We start from the raw sequence: 13,435 nt of genomic DNA, 5'->3' as shown, positions 1-13,435 counted from the left end.
TACCTTGGAATTTCAATACAACTTTTGTTCATCATAGTATATTGTATAATATCATAAATATTGTTCATACAGTGTATAACGAGATTTACTTCTAATACAGAATTTCAAGAGTAACGACTGATTGTATAAACAGTTCTTTATAGATGCCTATTTTTATTGAAGCATTGCTACTTTCGGATCTCCATTATTATAAAACTTTGTTATGGTTTCAAAACTAATTTAGATGATCTTTGATTCTGAGTTTCATACTTTATCTCTTGTCAGTCCAATCTCTCTGTCAGTGAATAAAATCTCTCATTAAAATTTTCAGCTTTCAATAAAAAAGCATTTTTAATTTTTGTATTTTTCTATCTTGACAATAGAGTCTTAACTATATGGAAATGAATTTTTACTCGTGACATCGTCCGAATAGTTTGAAATTTTAATAAGCTGGGCCCCAAGCCACTGACGACTATACTTCCAAGTTACTCGAATTGAGATAACTACGTATTAAGACTTGAGTAATATCGTCCTCTCACAAAAACTGCACAATTTTAGTTCGTTCATACAAATTTGAGCAGGTTCAACCGGGCATTCTTTTATTTGAATCCGACTAATTCAATTCGAACAACATGAACTCTTCAATATAACAAGGACAGAGTGAGCAGCAGGCTGGCAGCCAAAATATCAACAAATCCAGCGCCAATATTTCCGCAAAACAATGAAGACTCTAGAGCCTGCCCTGCCAACCCTTCGTAAGATAGCCTCATGTCTATGTATGAGACAGGACAGTCTTGGCAGTTGTAAGCCTAATTTACATCGCCTTTACATAAAACCAGTTTACTTAAGTGCTCCACTATCATCTTGTTTTTCTGTTTACATATTCAAAGATGTAGCAACTTTCCACCGTTGGAAGTTCGCAGTCAAAATTGGATATTTTTCACATTTAATTTTAAAATCAAATTAAGTACTTTTTAAAGTTCCAGTAATATTTGATATTTGGTAGAACATTCTACAGTATTCCATATCTAAAACTTTCAATACAATGCAACTTAGGCAGTAATAATACCTTATTTAAATTTGCTAAGGGAACAGGATTTTCCTGAAAATTTCCATCGTTCAGTGATATAAAAAATCAGTAACACTAAATTTCGAGATCTGCAATGTGATCTCTTCTTCAGGTAAATCAGTAACCTAAGACTTAATTACAAAGTAGGTTAAAATAAACAAATAATATCAGAGCGTTGAAACACGTGTAAGTCAGTAATCACAACCACCGTGTTGTGTGTCAACTTCACTAACTCTAAAACGTGCAATTAATAAAAAACTAAACACAACACTAATTATCAAAACTGAACTACAGAATCGAGGTCCAATAGGTCTGCTTTCGTCAACCAACCACCTACGACTGAAGTGAACTGATAATTTATATAGTAAGATAATTTGTTTGAAGTAATATCTGGATTATTGATTATTTAGTTTTTTTTGTAAGAACTGAATGAAGAGTTAAAATGGTTTTGAGGCCCATCTGAATTTAAATTTATTCATTTCAACGGTATTGTAATTACAATGTACAAAATTCAATTGAAGAATTCACAACAATAATAAGGAAACAACTAAAATATAATGCCAGAAAAAATCACTACAACATTGCGTAACAATAATACACTGAAAAACAAGAACAGGTTAGTAAACTGAAGATAGCCATTGAAAACAAAAGTAGTATATGAGTTTACGTTGCTATGAATAAAGAACTTGTAGTTGTTTTTGTGAACTTCATAAAAAAAAAATATATAAAGAATTACTGTCTGAAAATAGTGTGTCCCTGTAAGGCACCTATTAATAATAAGACAATATCAGGATTTAAAATCTAAAATAAAACAAAATAAATAATATTATTAATTAAAACCTTCAAAAGTTATTACAACTTCAAAATAAAAATCATTTTAGACATCATTTTCCCAATATGTAAGAATTTTAATAAAATGTTTCATCAGCTTCATCCATTGCACCATGAAGCGAACATAAAAAATTAACATAAAAATACTTATGGTCTATAATATGTCTACCGTAGTACTCCGAGTACATAGAACCAAATGTCTTGCAATAATTGAAACCGATTCCTTAAACGGCACGCTCATAAATTTTAATCTTTTGCATACACTATAAATGCGAAAGTTTATGATGACGGAATTTTACATGAACATTTCTTAGATATATAAATATGGGCACATAAATTACCAACACTGATTAGGTCGATATAATGCCAAGACTATTCATGATGATATAGTGAACGAGGGTTAGGAAGCGAGAGTATTATATACTGAACTGTATCGGTTTTCACACATACTTATATCTTCAAAAGACTATTAGGTTAACGAGGGTATATAGTAATAGATAGCGAGCCGGCTGGCCGCAATGTAGACATACATCTACGTTTAGACAATTAAACTAATCGTAAATATAATTAGTAAATTCAGAGAGTGAAAAGTTTGTGTCTTTGTATGTATGCCCACATTGGTTTGTCTATACGTCATTTCGAAACCCGTTTGAGCTATATAGAGGAAATTTAGCATTAATGTAGGTCTATTGAAGAGTAATACACTTCCGCAGTGAAGGGTTTTCACTCTCCCACCAATACCCGAAGAGGAATATAAGCGTGAATGTAGACGCTTTTGACTGTGGTAGGCTTCTCATTCCAACGTATTTATGTATGTACACATCCAGATTCTGTTAGATAATTGTAATGATAATACAATCACTATTTTAAGAGCTAATAAATAATACGATTTGAAATAACCAAAACCACTTCGAAAACTGCTTTAACCTAAAAGGAACAATTTAGAACAAAATACTGAAACTGATTGAAAATGAAAGAACGTTGAAATTTCAAATAAGAATAACTTGTCTTTTATATTTTATTTTATTTCTTTTAATTTTCCAAATACTCTACATAGAGCTTATGGAAAATTGCTTATAGAATCCTGAAATATTTTTGCTGATTTTTCTGTTACGTATTTAAATTACATAAAGCCTTTCTGCAACATTTTACATAAGTATCAAAACACAGTTTATTGGGAGAAAAATTCAAATTTATCATAAAAAATATGACTCATTCGAACCACAAGTGCTCGTACTTGAACAAATACTAGAATAAAAGGCATTTGCAAATTAATTCTCTATAAAACTTAATAGTATGTAAGTTAGAAGATCGCATTTATTCTGCTGCTTGATATTATTTTATAACTGGTTGTGGTAAGAAATTAGTACAAAAATGTATTATTTGTTAAATTATTGAGTAAATTCAGATTACAAATTCTAATTCGTAAATACTAAAAAGGCATTTCCATAACGTGAAACTCGCTTCGTTATAAATAACTAAGAAAGAGGTGGGAATTTTTGTGTATATCGGTTGCTCATTGTATTTACACTCGGCTTCTATTGAAAGAATGTATTTAGACTTAGTTTAGTATTAATAAGTTATTCTTTAATTGAATTTAATTGAAATGAAGAATATGTGTATATATATCATATGTCGATATGATATATATACCTACTTTCATTTCATGAGTCGTATGCCTACTTAACGAAATAAATTACGATGCTATTTTGAACTAACCGACTTTAGTATTGCTCCACATTGTTCTACAGTAGTTTCCGTATCACAGAAATCGTTGTGGATATTCAATGCAATACGTACAATGAAGATAAATATGATTTAGTACTTGGTTGGAAGGTCATTTCATTGAATAACATTTATGTCACTCTCTCAATTCAGGGCTCCAGAACAGTGCTCTCCAAACTGAAGCTGTGACAATGGCGTTATAATGGTTCAGGTGATTGGAATATTTTTCAGTCGCTGATTACTTTATTTCTAGGGCGTTTTGTGTTCGAAACTTTATATCTGATAGTTTTAAATTCTTAAATAAACTAAAAATGTTGATCATGTAATATAAATAAATTTTTAAAGTTATAAATGAGATATCTCTAATCCAGATTAAAAAGATCATATATAACATTTGAGTATCGGGACGAGGATCAGCGATTTTAATGTATTTATCTTACAGAGGCAGTTCTCTTACCTAGGAACGTAAGATGAATGGATGCGCAGCTGCTGATCCAGCCTGATGAAATACAGATCCATCAAAGTCAGACAGACAAGTATTTGTTGATGTATGGATACAATACACCGACGCCATTTTCTTAAAAAGAAACTTAAAAACTTCACCAACTTTTAAAAGCAAACATGTTACTCAGAACCATTTCGTTACATTTTTATACTTATGTTTAATTAAAGATATGTTATACTCAGCGTAGTATAGAAAATCAAATCTGCTATTTTTATAACGTTTCATACTTTGTAATAAATTTGGCAGTTCTACGCGAGGTCATTATAAATTGATTTACTTTGTTTTAATTTAAAATGTTAAATTAAAACCAACTTAATCTTATAATATTTCTGTATCTATTTTATGTATCCGATTATACTGTCTGATTACACTGTGTCCGATTACAGAATTACACATATTACACCATTACTCCCTTTAAGCGCAAGCTTTCTTGTCATACGTAAATAATTTTTTTTTCTGCATATACTGTTAATTAAAAAATATATATTTAAATTAACATACGTATGATAGAAACAAGTGTAGCTTTAATGTTATATAGGGCAGAATTCTATAAACAAGTATACCACAAATATAGTGTATTATTTTCAACAAAATTTATATAAATAGTTACGTAAATATTTATATCTGGTATTTTATGAAAGTTTAAGTATAATAAACAATTAGTATGAAAATCATTATATGCATAACCCTGTAGAGATTAACGTGCGATGATAGTCTATAACTGCCGAGAGCGTGTTTGTAATTTTTAAACACATCTCACAACTTGTTCTAGAAACCGGTCTAGGTACTTCCTAAGATCGACTGACAACTCCGCTAGTTTTTGTAGAGGTCTATATGGGAGGGTATCAAAATAGTATAAACTTCGAAGCTGTATATGTGTAAAGCCCCAAGTAACATAAATAATAGTTACTCGTATATCACCATCAGACCACGAGTGGAAGACAGAAGACAGATGCCACTTTAGGTGTCTGCACATTGTTACCTGACGCTGGTTTAACATTTGTTTATGTTTTTGACAATTAGTTTTTAGTCTTACAAGAAAATATATGATTGAAGGGAAAATATCTCTCGATGTGTTTAATCCTTTTGATACCTCCACATTTGGATCTCCATCAAAACTAACGTTGCTGCTGATGAATTAGTTTACAGAGGAAACTACTCCTTCGGTTTCAAGACCGATTTACATGTGCTGCGCTTATACAGTAAAAAGTGGCACTGGGCTCCTGGTCAATAAGGGTATTACATTTTTGCAAATTACAAATGAGTAGCAGTTACTCGCGGCTTCGCATGCAATTTTACGTTCATAAGCACTTCTGGTTTGAGTGAGTTATATTTCTGATGCCAATGTTGAGTTTGCCTTGTCATGATCAAAAAGGTTTCAAAAACTATATATTTATGACCATTATAATTTGCTCCGATCTTTTAAAAATAAAATACAAGTATTTTTGTATTTTTTTGTTCCATCGTTGATTTTGCTTTGTTTCCCGATCAAGAAATGATATATACATAAACAGGTCCTATAAGTCTATTTCTGTATATTACAAGATTCTGCAACTTTAGAGACCAAGATGGGATTTTCACAACTTTATGTGACAGTGGGATACAGCCCGGAGGGATTATCAAAATAAACATAGGCTTATATGTCAACGAGGCACCATAAGAACGTCCATATAAAATTTTAGTACAATCGATTGAATAGTTTACACGTGAAAACGTGACAAACAAACTCTCTTTCGCAAATTATAACATTAGTTAGGATGAATTATTTATACATTTTTACACTTTTAACTGTAAAATACTTTGCAATTAGCTGAATGTTGGTCATGAACAGTAATTTTGTGTAAGCGGTGTTGGGGGTGAGCCTGTCTTGTGTCGGGGGTGAGTGGGAGGACAGTAACGTGTGTGGTGGGTGGGGGTGGGGATGGGGGGGAGAATACCTGACGTTTAAGTAATCTTATTTGCCGAATTAACGGGTAGCCTGAAGCGAGAAATGGTAATAGTCGACCATTGGTTTGTAGCCTCGACGCACGAGTATTCTGCTGCCATGATAGCGTCGTCACTGCGGAAACGAAACGTGAGCGTCCGTAAAATTTGATCCTTGTATTTATTCTCTCTTATTTTACACTTTTACACATGTATATAGTAAATATAGTAAGTTTAGTGAGGAATGTGTTTACTATAAGTAGTTCCTTCAGCAGTTTGTGATACTAATGTGATTGTAGCAGATTTTTAGTAAATGGCCGAACAAAATAAACACTGACTGACTTCCAAGTATTATTGGATTGTGGATCATTATCGTCTAAATGTAGAAAAGTTAAATTTTAATGGCTTACTTTGCTTAAAATTGTAAAATATTATCTCAAGGAGTAAGAAACAACAGTTCTTGTTTAATAGATTAAAATGGGTCGTTGTACACAAGATAGCACATACACATGTTCTCACACACAGTTATAGAAAACTGTTCATAAAGTGTTCTACAAGTAAAGATAATACGTGGATAATACACTTATCACCACTAATACTCCTCTCTGATTCTTGTTTCATATTCATCTATGTCTCGTCATCTGCTTAAGGTACATTTAGATAGCACATACACATGTTCTCACACACAGTTATAGAAAACTGTTCATAACGTGTTCTACAAGTAAAGATAATACGTGGATAATACACTTATCACCACTAATACTCCTCTCTGATTCTTGTTTCATATTCATCTATGTCTCGTCATCTGCTTAAGGTACATTTAGATAGCACATACACATGTTCTCACACACAGTTATAGAAAACTGTTCATAACGTGTTCTACAAGTAAAGATAATACGTGGATAATACACTTATCACCACTAATACTCCTCTCTGATTCTTGTTTCATATTCATCTATGTCTCGTCATCTGCTTAAGGTACATTTAGATAGCACATACACATGTTCTCACACACAGTTATAGAAAACTGTTCATAACGTGTTCTACAAGTAAAGATAATACGTGGATAATACACTTATCACCACTAATACTCCTCTCTGATTCTTGTTTCATATTCATCTATGTCTCGTCATCTGCTTAAGGTACATTTAGATAGCACATACACATGTTCTCACACACAGTTATAGAAAACTGTTCATAACGTGTTCTACAAGTAAAGATAATACGTGGATAATACACTTATCACCACTAATACTCCTCTCTGATTCTTGTTTCATATTCATCTATGTCTCGTCATCTGCTTAAGGTACATTTAGATAGCACATACACATGTTCTCACACACAGTTATAGAAAACTGTTCATAACGTGTTCTACAAGTAAAGATAATACGTGGATAATACACTTATCACCACTAATACTCCTCTCTGATTCTTGTTTCATATTCATCTATGTCTCGTCATCTGCTTAAGGTACATTTAGATAGCACATACACATGTTCTCACACACAGTTATAGAAAACTGTTCATAACGTGTTCTACAAGTAAAGATAATACGTGGATAATACACTTATCACCACTAATACTCCTCTCTGATTCTTGTTTCATATTCATCTATGTCTCGTCATCTGCTTAAGGTACATTTAGATAGCACATACACATGTTCTCACACACAGTTATAGAAAACTGTTCATAACGTGTTCTACAAGTAAAGATAATACGTGGATAATACACTTATCACCACTAATACTCCTCTCTGATTCTTGTTTCATATTCATCTATGTCTCGTCATCTGCTTAAGGTACATTTAGATAGCACATACACATGTTCTCACACACAGTTATAGAAAACTGTTCATAACGTGTTCTACAAGTAAAGATAATACGTGGATAATACACTTATCACCACTAATACTCCTCTCTGATTCTTGTTTCATATTCATCTATGTCTCGTCATCTGCTTAAGGTACATTTAGATAGCACATACACATGTTCTCACACACAGTTATAGAAAACTGTTCATAACGTGTTCTACAAGTAAAGATAATACGTGGATAATACACTTATCACCACTAATACTCCTCTCTGATTCTTGTTTCATATTCATCTATGTCTCGTCATCTGCTTAAGGTACATTTAGATAGCACATACACATGTTCTCACACACAGTTATAGAAAACTGTTCATAACGTGTTCTACAAGTAAAGATAATACGTGGATAATACACTTATCACCACTAATACTCCTCTCTGATTCTTGTTTCATATTCATCTATGTCTCGTCATCTGCTTAAGGTACATTTAGATAGCACATACACATGTTCTCACACACAGTTATAGAAAACTGTTCATAACGTGTTCTACAAGTAAAGATAATACGTGGATAATACACTTATCACCACTAATACTCCTCTCTGATTCTTGTTTCATATTCATCTATGTCTCGTCATCTGCTTAAGGTACATTTAGATAGCACATACACATGTTCTCACACACAGTTATAGAAAACTGTTCATAACGTGTTCTACAAGTAAAGATAATACGTGGATAATACACTTATCACCACTAATACTCCTCTCTGATTCTTGTTTCATATTCATCTATGTCTCGTCATCTGCTTAAGGTACATTTAGATAGCACATACACATGTTCTCACACACAGTTATAGAAAACTGTTCATAACGTGTTCTACAAGTAAAGATAATACGTGGATAATACACTTATCACCACTAATACTCCTCTCTGATTCTTGTTTCATATTCATCTATGTCTCGTCATCTGCTTAAGGTACATTTAGATAGCACATACACATGTTCTCACACACAGTTATAGAAAACTGTTCATAACGTGTTCTACAAGTAAAGATAATACGTGGATAATACACTTATCACCACTAATACTCCTCTCTGATTCTTGTTTCATATTCATCTATGTCTCGTCATCTGCTTAAGGTACATTTAGATAGCACATACACATGTTCTCACACACAGTTATAGAAAACTGTTCATAACGTGTTCTACAAGTAAAGATAATACGTGGATAATACACTTATCACCACTAATACTCCTCTCTGATTCTTGTTTCATATTCATCTATGTCTCGTCATCTGCTTAAGGTACATTTAGATAGCACATACACATGTTCTCACACACAGTTATAGAAAACTGTTCATAACGTGTTCTACAAGTAAAGATAATACGTGGATAATACACTTATCACCACTAATACTCCTCTCTGATTCTTGTTTCATATTCATCTATGTCTCGTCATCTGCTTAAGGTACATTTAGATAGCACATACACATGTTCTCACACACAGTTATAGAAAACTGTTCATTACGTGTTCTACAAGTAAAGATAATACGTGGATAATACACTTATCACCACTAATACTCCTCTCTGATTCTTGTTTCATATTCATCTATGTCTCGTCATCTGCTTAAGGTACATTTAGATAGCACATACACATGTTCTCACACACAGTTATAGAAAACTGTTCATAACGTGTTCTACAAGTAAAGATAATACGTGGATAATACACTTATCACCACTAATACTCCTCTCTGATTCTTGTTTCATATTCATCTATGTCTCGTCATCTGCTTAAGGTACATTTAGATAGCACATACACATGTTCTCACACACAGTTATAGAAAACTGTTCATTACGTGTTCTACAAGTAAAGATAATACGTGGATAATACACTTATCACCACTAATACTCCTCTCTGATTCTTGTTTCATATTCATCTATGTCTCGTCATCTGCTTAAGGTACATTTAGATAGCACATACACATGTTCTCACACACAGTTATAGAAAACTGTTCATAACGTGTTCTACAAGTAAAGATAATACGTGGATAATACACTTATCACCACTAATACTCCTCTCTGATTCTTGTTTCATATTCATCTATGTCTCGTCATCTGCTTAAGGTACATTTAGATAGCACATACACATGTTCTCACACACAGTTATAGAAAACTGTTCATAACGTGTTCTACAAGTAAAGATAATACGTGGATAATACACTTATCACCACTAATACTCCTCTCTGATTCTTGTTTCATATTCATCTATGTCTCGTCATCTGCTTAAGGTACATTTAGATAGCAAAATATGATTGTTTCGAAGATGTGGGGACATGAACAGGTCCAAAGTTGCAAATTTTTGAACACTGCCTAGCACGATTCTCTGACGTTAAAATTAACGAGAATTCAAAAATTGCTATTTTGTAATTTGAAAACTGTCACAAAATGGTTGTTTGCACAGGCTCTCCACAGTGCGATTCCATACGAAATGTGGGGATAAATTAAGCCGTAGTCCGCCGTAATCAGTACCGGACTCGGGCCAAAGATTTTGAGACAAATTTCCTGAGTATAATTTGGCACAAACATAATCAATGTGATTTTTCCATTTTAACCCTCGACCAAGTTTTATTCCAAGGAACTATAAAGAATAGACTTGTTCCAAAAATGCATAAAATGCACTAATAATGGTTGAAATACACGTGCACAGTTAAAATTTTGTTCTTGAAACGTAATATTGACCACTGAAACCTTTTTTTCTGTTCTACTTCGAGTTTACTCAGTTCCAAATCCGGCCATTATAATTACAATAAAGGTTTTTAAAATCTCATTTCGATTTACTGTACATATTTAAAAGTAGAAAATATAAAATTATAGTTATACCTAGTATACTAAAACCTTGCACGCCAAGTCACAAATTTTATATTTGTAAATGTAACAAGAAAATTCAATATAAAACTTCACTAGAAAATTAAGTAACTTCAAATATATAAAGGAATTCGCAGGTGCTTTGTTACATCCAGTAAATCGTGATACAGGCCTAGCCAAGGAATCGCTCTGTAAACATAGGTTCCGCTGAAACATTTGTATTTCACATCGAGAGTGCTGCTATAGGTCTTGAATGTGTTGAGTGTTACCAGTCAGTAAGTTAAAAGTACGTTTTGTTTAGTGTACAATAAGTTGGATGCAACAGATTTGACTGGTTATTAACCTTCAAGTCCGGTTGTGTAACAGGTTTTCACGCCTGTATGGCTTCCCCACGCCACCGTTATTGGAAGAATAATTTTGAATATTTCATTGTGCATCAATTATAATTTTATCTGTCATATATCGTTCACTGTCTGACTTAAAGATCTAAAAAATAATAACACTTTTTTTAATACAGGTTTTAAAACTTTTGACCCCTTTATAGAAGAAATACAACGCATCCAGGTAAGTATTCCCTGCTTATCAGGTTGTTTACGGTGGTATCAGGAGAGGATTACTGCAAGGAAATTACGTTACCATTTATTGTAAATAAAGAGGCTTAAAACCCTTTTTTAATTTCAAATGGATGATATTTTATCCATTTTATAGCAGTGTAAAGATTTATTGGCATATTCATCAGGTTGTGTATGTTTTCAAATAGTGCTTTAGAAAGCAATTTAATTTAATAAAGGTCTCTATCTAACTAAAATCAAAATCTAAATTTAATATTAAAAAAATACATTTTTAACGAAATAGAGTAAAATTAATCAAATTTACATGGCAAAGGTTTTATTACAGTATACGTGATTAATAAAGTCTGGAGATTCATATTAATATTATTAATTCCCCCATTAGAAAACTAAACTAATAAAAAGAAAACTACCAATGCAAACTAGAAGTCTCTGTCTTATAAACCAGTACAAAATGGCGTCAAATTGAAAATTTTAAAAGTCTGAATTAACTTCTTACAACATAAGAATATGTATTCTTCTAGAGCAGCAATATTTCAAACACTGCTCAGTTACTTCTCATTCATTCATAAAAGGTTTCAAACTAGGGAAAGTAGTCTGTATCTCTTATTTTGTAATGTTTACTAATGAAGGAAAAGAAAAAATATATAATAACAGTTTACTATAATTGTTATGAATTATACGAGTAGAAGTAAGTAGGCTGTCATTCTTTGTCAGCATAACGTTTCACCAGAAATCAGTCCCTCAGCAGCTTGTGTTGTGTTGTAAACATTTGATACAACTCGCTGCAATGATCGTTGCCGGGATCTCTTCAGATCATGATTATCTTGTGGCTCTGATCTGTAGACTCCTTCTTGACATAGCCCTACATAAACTGGTCTAGCGGTGACAGGTCCAGTGGTCTGGCAGGCCACTCAATAAACCCATGTTCATCGTCCCTGTCCATCGATTTAGGCAAACATTATCTAAGTAGTGGCGGACTTGCCGGCTATAATTTAGGTGTCTTGTTGGTACCAACCTTGTTTAAAACCACCCCTCCAGAAAGGATCCTTTTAATGAAGAATGGGCCCAATAACTCCCATCACACCTAGCCAGACTTTATTGTTTCGGGATGTTAACTGTGATATCCCCGCACCCAGTAACGATTGACGATAATCCAGAGGTGATAATTGTGCCTATTAACCTCCGCATCAAACATGAAGGTTGCGTCGTCACTAAATACATCTGTCCGGTTATCTATTTAACTCATCATTTCGTCACAATATTGTACCTTTCGATCGAGGTCAACTTCGTTCAGCTCTAAGCCTGAATTAAGCTGACATAAACCTTGTATTTATTTCCATATAAAACCTTACAAACGCACCCCCGTTTATCTAGACAGAGTAAGTAGCTGACACATGTTAGTATTTAACAACAAACATCAACAAATAACCAGATAACGTCCTCCGTTCTTGTTGATCTCGGTCTTCCAGATTTAAATTTAGCTGACATAAACCTTGTATTTATTTCCATATAAAACCTTACAAACGCACCCCCATTTATCCAGACAGAGTAAGTAGCTGACACATGTTAGTATTTAACAACAAACATCAACAAATAACCAGATAACGTCCTCGGTTCTTGTTGATCTCGGTCTTCCAGATTTAAATTTAGCTGACATAAACCTTGTATTTATTTCCATATAAAACCTTACAAACGCACCCCCATTTATCTAGACAGAGTAAGTAGCTGACACATGTTAGTATTTAACAACAAACATCAACAAATAACCAGATAACGTCCTCGGTTCTTGTTGATCTCGGTCTTCCAGATTTAAATTTAGCTGACATAAACCTTGTATTTATTTCCATATAAAACCTTACAAACGCACCCCCATTTATCTAGACAGAGTAAGTAGCTGACACATGTTAGTATTTAACAACAAACATCAACAAATAACCAGATAACGTCCTCGGTTCTTGTTGATCTCGGTCTTCCAGATTTAAATTTAGCTGACATAAACCTTGTATTTATTTCCATATAAAACCTTACAAACGCACCCCCATTTATCCAGACAGAGTAAGTAGCTGACACATGTTAGTATTTAACAACAAACATCAACAAATAACCAGATAACGTCCTCGGTTCTTGTTGATCTCGGTCTTCCAGATTTAAATTTAGCTG

At 33.0% G+C, this 13,435-nt stretch overlaps 1 protein-coding gene across 4 annotated transcripts in view; it reads left to right on the top strand.

Moving 5' to 3' along the window:
- LOC124366479 (neo-calmodulin-like) overlaps window positions 1-13,435 on the top strand; it is a 479,044-nt gene that overhangs the window by 306,907 nt on the left and 158,702 nt on the right. The window contains exon 1 of one of the 4 annotated variants that reach the window (XM_046823065.1): window positions 6,122-6,183. The exons of the other annotated variants lie outside the window; for them this stretch is intronic. Within the exon in view, the coding sequence (XP_046679021.1) occupies window positions 6,154-6,183 (30 nt within the window). The 5' untranslated portion in view covers window positions 6,122-6,153. Of the gene's footprint in view, window positions 1-6,121; window positions 6,184-13,435 lie in introns of those variants that run through there. 4 annotated transcript variants of the gene reach the window in all.

The sequence above is a fragment of the Homalodisca vitripennis genome, chromosome 7 (assembly GCF_021130785.1).
Source record: "Homalodisca vitripennis isolate AUS2020 chromosome 7, UT_GWSS_2.1, whole genome shotgun sequence".
NCBI lineage: Eukaryota > Metazoa > Arthropoda > Insecta > Hemiptera > Cicadellidae > Homalodisca > Homalodisca vitripennis.
Note: the sequence above shows the minus strand (reverse complement) of the source record. Positions and strands in the feature narration are given on the sequence as shown.